At 40.4% G+C, this 10,450-nt stretch overlaps 1 protein-coding gene across 1 annotated transcript; it reads right to left on the reverse strand.

Moving 5' to 3' along the window:
* Positions 1-6,912: 6,912 nt before the first annotated feature.
* LOC116643272 (cytochrome c oxidase subunit 7B2, mitochondrial-like) lies at positions 6,913-9,712 on the reverse strand. The gene is made up of 2 exons (XM_032422032.1): positions 9,659-9,712; positions 6,913-7,197 (listed from the first exon to the last, which is right to left on the reverse strand). Exons 1-2 carry the CDS (start codon positions 9,710-9,712, stop codon positions 6,913-6,915), a joined length of 339 nt encoding a protein of 112 aa, XP_032277923.1.
* Between the last annotated feature and the right edge of the window lie 738 nt (positions 9,713-10,450).

Here is a 10,450-nt window from a genome sequence, read left to right on the forward strand (position 1 = left end):
AAAAAGGAAAATTATTGGTTCAAATAAGGTTTTGAGCTTCAGAAACAGCCTTATCAAGGAACTCAAATGATGTCAAGATTCAGTCTCTTTCTATGTCTCTTGACTCTGTGACTCTATGTCCCTTGTTCTCTGTGTTAACTTCATTCTTAGTCAGGCTCTTTGTACCTATCATTCTCCAGCAGTTCTAGGTTTGCTTCCTGAATAATCTCAATGGAAAAGAAGGCTTCTTTCCCCCCAAAAGTTCCAGTAAAAGGGCCAAGAAGTGTTCTTATTGACCTGGCATAATGATAGACCTAATTCCCGAATCAATCACTATGGCCATACTCTAATTGGCAGAGTATGGTCACATGCCTGCCCCTGAAACTGAGCAGTGGGATCAGCCACACCTGACCAAATGCACTGAGAGTAGAAGAGTGTTAGAGTTGCCAGATTTAGCAAATGAAAATACAAGATACCCAGTTAAATTTGAATTTCAGATAAACAATGAATATTGTGTTAGTGTAAGTATGTCCTATGCAATATTTGGGACATGTTTACATTGACATGTTATTTGTTGTTTCTCTTAAATTTGTTCTTTCTCAGATTTAACTGGGAGTCCTGTATTTTAACTGGCAATCCTAAACAAGCTGCTTCTATCAAGGAAAATTTGAATGCTATTACAGAAGGGGGAATAGGTGCTCAGCAGGCAAAATTTAAATATCTGTGAAGAGTAGGCTAGAGAAGAAGCCAGTATATCTCTTTGTCCTTCTGAAAGTACCATCCAAGGTATTAAGAAACCTCTTCAGTATAGTCAAGGGATAAACTAATGTCATGCTGACAATATGCCAAATTTGCAATCCTAATATTTAAAGCATTTGGAGAGAACATGACTTATTTCAAAATTTGCCAAAGAGATTCACTCACCTACAAAGTCACTTTCTTCTCTGAATGTTAAAATAAAGGGCTTTGTTTTCATAAACCTGAGTGTTCCAGGAGCTTTCAGTGAAAAAAAAAAGTGTATCAATCCCAAATTGCCCATTTAGCTAAAGAAATAATTCACTGACGTACAAAGAATCACAAGTAAATATAAGTAAGTGTCACCACCCAAAGCTCCCTCAAGCAGAAGTGAGAGGACAATTTGATCAGTTTGATCTCTTGACTCCAGATCTCATCCCTGATCTACAAAACTTAAAATTTCATTTAGGCCATTTACATAATCCAATCTACAAAATTAAATTCCAAGCCCACATCAAGATTGGAAAAATACAGATTTCCGAGTTTTACGACTATAGTACACTTGCATAAGGTGTTCCATAACAAAGGCTTTTTGCAGAGGGACAAAATATGCCAAGTGAAATCAACTAAAATAAGTGCCCATATGTGTGCATATATAAAAATTCATATATAGAAATATTTATTCTTACTTATGTCCTATAGGAATATAAATGTGACTTTAAGGAAAGGTAATTTTACAAATGACAAATCTTCCATTTAGCTGATTGGAAAAGAGAAAAGCATTTTAACCAGGCATCAGACCCTCACCAGAGCCACCCCTGAACCTTCCCCCAGCACCTGCCTACACCTATTCAAACTACAGTGTGCCTTCCAGGAATCAACGGAACAGCTAAGAGGAGTGAGGCAGATGACCCCCACCCCCATACCAAGGCATCTATTTCCCATCTCTAAAAGAACAACAAGGCTATCTATGGTTACCAGTTGCCCGTATATCACTCCCTCCCTCTTCTCCTCGGTCTCTTCCTTCTCACACCTGTTTGTGAACCAACCTTAAAATCTTTTTGTGAAAGCAAAGCATAGCAGCCGGGGGCTGTTTGTTTCACATACCTTCTGGCTAGTGCCACTCCACAAATGTCCAATTCGCACCTCCATCTTGCCAGTCTTCAGGGAATTTTCTGCTTTTCGCTGCTTTCTTTGTGGACGTTTCTTTTCTATGTGTGGGTGTATGTGTGTGGTGGGGTTGGGCTTGGTGGGAAGCAATGTGCTCTTTGGTTTCTGGGTTTAGCTATTGTCATTTGTGATAGCGCAACAACATTCAGTGGTTACGTGGAACCATATTGGCCTTTCTGACAAGAGAATAGACCTGTATGTATTGGAAGCAGTCGTTTGCTACAAGGGAAACAACCAACATCTTATTTGCATCCATGCATAGCAACAATGCAATTAGGGCAAACTTCTTAGAAAATTAGATGGAGATGGTAATTAAAGAATTGTGCAGTGCATTTTAATATGATCATAGGGAAGTAAATTATTTGGTATTGCTATATTCTCCAACTTTAGAATAAAATGCCCTGGGATCTTTAAATGAAATTCCGTCAAATTTCACTGGTACTAGGGAACTGATTAAAGCAGAAACTACTTGCTTAAGATTTCAGTAGCTCTAAAGCTCACTATATTAAATTTCCCACAATGGAGATTCTTCTTCTAGTGCTGGAATGCAAGATACACAGAGAGGTTTTTCCTGATGCATTGGCATTTTAGCTTAGGCCCCCAAAGCTGAGGAAATCAGGCAGAAGTGTTCCATATTCTAAGTAGAAGTAGCAGGCACCCCCATTGTGTATTTATTAAAAAGTTATCAGAACTCAGTACCCATCATTCCCATCACCCACCTCCATTTCCAGAGGGAATGAAAAGGGCCCTTGAGTTTGAGCATTATGGACCTAACAGCTGTAGCATTTCCCTTCTATCCTAGCCAAAGGAGAAAGGGTGAGGAGAACTGTCTAAGGAAGGTTTGCATAAGGCAACACGGGAATCTGTGCCTGGCTGGGCCCTGTAGTTGCCACCATGAGCCGGGAAATAAGTATTGTGAGTGACATGTGTCCCTGGAGGACAGAGATTGGTGTTTGTGTTCCACCAGGTGAGTTCCCACACAAGGTCTGAGATTGCCAGAAGCTACGCGTGAAAGCAAGGGCTGCGATGGGGAGAATCCTGCACTTGTGCCAGTTGGCTTGGTGGAGTGTGTCTGTCACATTGGCTCAAGCCCTCGTGATTGGACCCTACCCAAAAGGGAGGCCAGGAGAGATTAGCAGATGCCAGCAGTAAGAGGTTGAGAAGTGGGGGATTCCAAAGGTCAGCCAGAGAGTGCGCCATTCACATCGGGGAGTTCTATGAGGAGGTCCCTGTGAGTTTTAAGGGTATCGGGATTTGGTTTAGGTATGATAAGACATGCAGACACAGAAATGACTGTTACAAAGAAAGAAGTGTATTAAACTCACAGATCCCTAGAAACAGGAAGCGTGTCATACATGCGGACACAGAGGGTAGCACCAGGGTCAGTCAGAGGCAGAGTGAGTGAGCAAGAGCCCCTGATGCGGTTACCATGGGAAAGAACACATAAAGGAGGCTAAGCAGGTTTAGGATGGACTAGTTTGAATAATTTCAGCAGGGTATAGGAGTTGTCCTTAGTTGACTGGTACCTGGTCTTGGAGCAATTAGGGCAGGAGTGTAAAAGCAGGATAAAGGAAGTGGTGGGATTATGGGCTCTGGATTGGTTAGTTTTGTATTTGAAAGGTGTGCTTCTGGACAAGTTGTTAACTCAAGGAATTGGCTGACCCCTCCAGGGTCAGCAAAGCTCCAAGTGTCAAAGCATCAAGATACAGAAAATAAAAGAGATGAGCACCACCATAGGCACCCATGCCTGAGCTTCAAGAACAAGCTAGTATTTTGATGCCTCCATATTGGGAAGCTCGATGGTGAGCCAGTGTTAGCCAGAGAGAACTACAGCAGCCCCAGGGGCATAAACCTTTGTCCCTCTCCCCAGATGGAGGACAAACAACCTGAATGACAGATACATGGCCAACCCCTCACTCTCAAGGGATGTAGGGTTCTGCTCAAGAAACTGCATTTGGAATAGTAATTCTCAAAATTACTGAGGTTGTTTATTTTAAATCAGATGTGTTCTCACAACTTTCCAGCTTTACGTATTTATTTATTTGGAGTTATTCTAGTTTCCCAATTTCTTTTTTCTTTTTTTTTTCTTACTTTTCATTTTAGTTCTCTTCATCTGGTATGTAATATATCTTGCAAAAAATTTTTCCCCTTTAAGGAAAAATAAAATAAGATAAAAACAGAGAGGGAGGCAAACCATCAGACACCCTTAACTATAAGGAACAAACTGAGGGTTGCTGGAGGGGAGGTGGATGGGGTGATGGGGTAATTGGGTGATGGACATTAAGGAGGGCACGTGATGTAATGAGCACTGGGTGTTATATGCAACTGATGAATCACTAAATTCTACTCTGAAACTAATAATACACTATATGTTAACTAAATTGAATTTAAATTTTTAAAAACTAAAAAAAAATTATTTTCCCTTTAATAATGATAAAGGGTGGCTTCTTTTTTCATAAGCCCGTACATATCTGAACATCTTTCTGTAGTCTTCACACACAAAATTTTGCCTTGGTTTTGAATTTGAATCAGAACTCTTAATATGGCTACTTTTTTTTTTTTTTTTTTTTTTTTTTGTTTTTTTTTTGTGGGGGAAGAATTAATATTATGGTTTTTTTTTTTTTTTTTTTTTTTTTGGTGTAATTTGGTTCTGGAGAGATGAAAAGCTAGAGATTGTTCCTAATGTTTATTTTTTTAGATGATCTGCTTTTCTAATTTGATTCATGTAGAGCTTTTTTTAATATATCCTTTTAACTAAAAAGAAGTTCCTTCCTCATCGATGCCTTAAAGTGAGTCAGCCTTGGGGCGCCTGGGTGGCTCAGTCGTTAAGCGTCTGCCTTTGGCTCAGGTCATGATCCCAGGGTCCTGGGATCGAGCCCCACATCGGGCTCCCTGCTCGGTGGGAAGCCTGCTTCTCCCTCTCCCACTCCCCCTGCTTGTGTTCCCTCTCTCACTGTGTCTCTCTGTCAAATAAATAAATAAAATCTTTAAAAAAAAAAAAAATGAGTCAGCCTTTATTGATTTGGCCTGATAGACGACGACACGTTTAGACCAGCTGGCTCAAATATCTTTTGTCAGGCCAAAAATCTTCTATTTATATTTTGTTTTGTTACTTTTATTTCATTTTCTCTGGTTTTTAATTGGAAAACTTCTGGTATTACTAAATTCACCCTCCTGTTTTCTATATTCACCGTTGTAATTTTTTAGTCTTTATGGGTTAAGAATATGTTCAGGTGTAAACCACAGAAAACACAGCAAACTGTGGACGGAGCAAGCAGAGTGGTTTGTTTTACCTAACAAAAGGGCCAGAGTTCAGTGGGACCTGGCTAGTGCAATGGTTATAAGATAATATCAGTCAGTGCATTAGGTTCATTCTATCTCTTTGTTTCTCCAGCCTTGGCATGTGGGCTTGTTGCCTCTTAGTTTTAATGTGGTCGCTGCAACTACATTCATACCTGCATTCCGAAGAGGAAACAGGGAGGCAGGAACAGAAAGCAAAGGAGGCTTTCTCACAGTGATGGTTCTGTCTTATTTGGAAAGGATATAGTCCAGGACTATCTCTTTGCCTGTTGGCCAGATGTGGTCACATGTCACCATCAGCTGGTAGGTGCCGGGAAAGGGGGTGTGTGTGGGGTTGGCCAACCACCAGGAGTGCCTGCCCCAACTGCCTTCGTGCTCTCTCTCTTCCTCCTGGCAGAGGCTTTCCCATCGGTCCCTTATGTAGCTAAGCCAGTTTTCCAGAACTAATTCTATTATTTTGTGTTTCCAACGCAGATTTTCATTCTGGTGATTTCTCTTTTTGGTTTCAGTGACTTTTTTTAATTTTGATTTTATCACTATATATTTTTTGGCATGTCAAGCATCTGCTTTTTTATTTCATTCTGTATGTCAACCTAACTTTTACAACCTTATTCTGCTCTCTCCTTATGATGTTTTGTTGTTATTTTTCTATGCAGGTCATGATTTTGTCTCTCTTATTGAAAATAAGACGTCTATTTTTTTTATTTCCTGTACTAAGCCATTTGTGTGATTCCCTCTGAGTCTTTCATACAACACTCTATTTTTCTTATGCCAAAGACTTTTTCCCCCAAAGGCCCCATGTTATTGATTTGTATTTTTTTTTAATTTACTCTTGATTCAGGATGAATCTACATATATAAAACTCACAGATTTCTCTTAACTTGCCTTTGCCCCTGCTCTTAACACCCACTTCGATGCTTGTAGATTACTAGTCCCATTCTCAGATTTCATGTTATGGGTGAATTGATGAATTAGTGATTGGTTTCCCCATCCCCCAGTGCAATTTCCACTATCCATTAGCATTTATCTGTTGGTCCGAGGTAGGAATATCTACACCTCTGTTTCTCAGTTTTCAAGTATGAGAATTCATGTTCACTATGACTGCAGCCATGCCCGACACATGGTTAGATCTCAATATGTACAGCATCACCATCACCAGCATCACCAGCATCATTATTAGAGGAAAGACTCAGGTTAATCGTCGTCACATACAAAAACGTCAAATCCCACGCTGAGATAAACCATTTCATGAGAGCACAGAACAACATAGAACAAAGGAACCAGAGCAGCCGGGTAGAAGGCAGAGGAAGGAGGTGGTTAGGGCTGCAGTGTGTCACAGAAGGCTCACCTGAGGAAGCAATGCTTAAGCTGAGCCGAGAGAGATGATGTATCAATCAGGAGTATTCTGTTTGTCATCAGGTTTCTAGCAAATAGCCTTCCATAAAAGGGCAGTGATTGATTCAAGGAATTGAGAAGTCCCGGCCAGATCAGGCTTCAGGCAGGTAATCCATCTCTCCATTATCTGACTCTGCTCTTCTCTGTGTTGATTAATTCTCCCAAAGTCTCCAGAGTTCTCAGAAAGACAAACAGCAGCTCCGTACTAACTTTTTTTTTTGAAGGTTTCAAATGTATTTTATTTCTTCAACTATGCTATATTTTAATGAGCAGCAGAGTGCTTAAATGACAAGTTGATTTTGAAACAATTTTGTATTACAGTACCTTTGATGGTTACTCATCATTCCACTGTTTTGGAGCGATTCTGCCGACAGGAGATAGGTTCCATTCTATTCCAATCTGTGTGGCTATAAACACCCATGCAACAACACAGAAAGTGGTCCCACTGGCTAGTACAGTGTTCCCGTGTTCGTCATGGAAATCTTGTGAATGATTTTCGTGGCTCTGTCTTGACCTAATTTGTTGAATGCTTCGAATCTTGAACCTATTTAGTGCATTTCTGGTCAAGGGAAACGTGATGAAGGTGTAACAGGACTGCCGTTGATTGCAGCTGTCAGTCTATTTCTTTGTAAAGAGACCTGGTAAGAACTCTGAAGCCCAGATGCTCTCCTCAGAAAATTCAAGATTCAGGATCCGGACTTGAGAAAAGAGTGGAAGACATGAGTGAGACCAACGACGCCACAGCACGCATGCAAGATTCTACCCTGTTTGCTACCCTAAGGCTTCACGCAGAGGCAACAAACCCTGCGGAACGACAAAGAACAGTGTCCAGTCTTCATTTTCCTCCCTACTCTGTGTGTGTCTCTCTGCCTTCAGTACCTCCCACATAGTATCTATTAAGAGTTGTGATCTTTGAATGTTTGTAAAAAAGGAAGTACCAATCCAGCCATGTCTGAACACCCCTGAGCAAGTACAGTGTTTTGCAATCTGTGTATACCCTACGTATCCAAGACAGCGTCAAACAGTGAGGAGAAGCCCTTCCTTTCACGGTACCTGTTCAGCTCCATGGTTTTATGTTAGACAGTAAAATGTCCATGGGACATGGATGTTGTTCAGCAAATCAGCTCAAACAAGCTTTTAAAAAAGTGAAAGGGGAACTAATTAGTTCTGTAGCTAAAGAAAATTCCTCTCAGATTTTAATAAATTGCTGGCTTCAGTTTTCTTAGTGTTATGAGGTTTCATCTTTTTTGTGCCATCATGAATTTTTAAATTGAGAGTTATGGGAAACATTTTTCAGGGATGAATAAAATGGCCTGATACCATTTTATCCCCGATGATTGCACAAGATGTATTGGTCATCTCTTGGTGACCAACTGGAGTGGGGTTGTTTGGAGTGTTGGTTGCTTCCGGAATAGCATAATGCAGGCCAGACTACTACTTGGCATGCGTTCATAGAAGGAGAGTTAATCACTGGATCAACAGAGTAGATTCAGGCTTTCAATGCCCCTCTCACCCTAAAATTCTGTATCTCCATTACTCTATATTTAAGAGAATTAGTAAAACAATGGCCAGTGAATTCTGCCTGTGGATAAATTGCTTGACCTGCATTGTACATGACGTGTTCTCTCCAGTTTGCCACTTACTTGGTGAGAAGAGAGAAAGAAAGGATAATTCACAAAACAAAATAATATGTTAAAGTAGGTACACAAGGAGGCCATTACACAGAATTGGCTCGAATGCTTTGGCAGCCTATATAAGCAAACCAAAACCCACGCCAGAGTTAATTTCTGTAAATGCACTGATATCCGAAAAAGAACTAAGTTTAAGAACAACCAACTTCAAATGGCCATTAAGCTTTCCCAAATAAGACAACCACTTAAGCTATAGCCAATCAGATAATTTTCCTCACTTTGCTTCCTCCTCTTCTGCATACAGCCTTTTCCCTAGCTTTTGTGCGCCGAATCCTCTTAACTGCTTTTGGTTTGGCACTGCCCAATTCCAGTCCACCTTTGCTCAAATAGACTCTTGAAAATTTCAGTGTGCCTCAGTTTACCTCTTGACAGTTACAAATGAAATTATTGTGCAAAGAATAAAAAGCAGAATCTATAAACTTTCCGCAGGTCACAGCAATTACCAGTTTTTTGTGTGAAAGATTCCACCCAAGCAGGTCCAATTAAAACAGAGACAACTCATCAGAAGGTAGATGGTGTGGAGTCTTTCAAGTCCAAGCAACTGCTTAACAGGGGGCATCAAAGACCCAGTGTCTATGATGTGCTTTGTGAAATACGGAATCTTGCCATTTGACAGCAACAGAGGGACTCAGGGTGGATAGCAATGGTGAATGAAGCTGGAGACACTGGATTCGAAGATCAGATCTGCATAAGGAGCAATGTGGAGTTACATTGCAAACTGTAAATCTCCCTATATAATCTGATATTATTGAATACAGCTGTTCCACCTGATTGATGAAGGAAACTGGGCTCTTTTATTTATTTACTTATTTATTATTTTTTTATTATGTTATGTGAGAACCTGGGCTCTTTTAATTCTCTCAGGGTAGAAGAAAGAAACAGTGATAGCCTACAGGCTCTTTTTTGTTTATAAATTATATAAAAGTACATTTGTAATGCAAACTAAGGAGGCACAATAATACCTACCATGTGTCAGGCACTGGCCAAAAGAATATACATAATTGCTCATTTGGCAGTCACCAAAAAAATGTCGGGCAGAATCATTTTACCTATTTTATAAGGGAGAGACTTAAAATCTCCGACTACATCATTAATTTGCCATCGATAACACAGTAAACAGCAAGAATGACGGGAAGAGGTATTGTATGTCTGACAAGTGGAAAAATGAAATATGAGCGTTAGAAGGAAACAAAGAGGAAACCAAGAACGAGCGTGGCTTAGAGTACTTTTCTGTAGATGTAACTTAGAAACTCAGCAATCTAGAACCCAGAGAATAGACACAGATTTGTTTCTAGTTTTTTATTTACTGATATTTTTGGTGTTGACTCTACATCCTTCAACCCTGAAGACGGATGAGTAAATCAAAAGGAATATCCCCAGCCAGGCACGTGGTCACTGTCGCGCAGAGCCAATCCGGTGCGCAGCTGCGGAGTCAAGACCATGTTCCCTTAAGTGATCCTATCAGACCTCATTTTGTTTATCAATAGCAATATCCATGCTTCTCTTAAATATCAAATATCCACTATATCCAAGAAGCAAATATCTAATCCAAAACTTAATGCAGATAATTACTGAATCATATATCCCTGGGAAGCAATTATTTTTAAAACAGCCACAGCTATTTTGATTACATGGACGTGTAGGTTCTCTCTTTGCCATGTTTGACTTCAAAAGAGAGATGGGACGGGCGCCTGGGTGGCTCAGTTGGTTAAGCGACTGCCTTCGGTTCAGGTCATGATCCTGCAGTCTCGGGATCGAGTCCCGCATCGGGCTCCCTGCTCAGCGGGGAGTCTGCTTCTCCCTCTGGCTCTCATGCTCTCTCTATCTCATTCTTTCTCTCAAATAAATAAATAAAATCTTTAAAAAAATTTTAAAAAAGAGAGATGGGAGGATCAAAAGAGAAACGTAGGACTTGTTTCCTGACAGCGTAAGTGAGATTTTAACAATTCAGGATATGAAGTGAAACCAGAATCACTTTAGGATCTTAGTCTTACCTGGAAGATATGTAAAGATGTCACCGCTGTTTTTAATAATTGAAGAGAGGCCCTGGTGTTTTGTTTCGTTTTGTTCTTCCATTTGCCTTTTTCCTCCGCCGCGGGAGAACGCTATTATAAGTCGCAAATGGTGTCAATACTTGAAGCGTACCTAAACACTGCTGGGCCTCGTACGGGTCCGAAAAC

This window comes from Phoca vitulina, unplaced genomic scaffold, assembly GCF_004348235.1.
Source record: "Phoca vitulina isolate PV1807 unplaced genomic scaffold, GSC_HSeal_1.0 scaffold25, whole genome shotgun sequence".
NCBI lineage: Eukaryota > Metazoa > Chordata > Mammalia > Carnivora > Phocidae > Phoca > Phoca vitulina.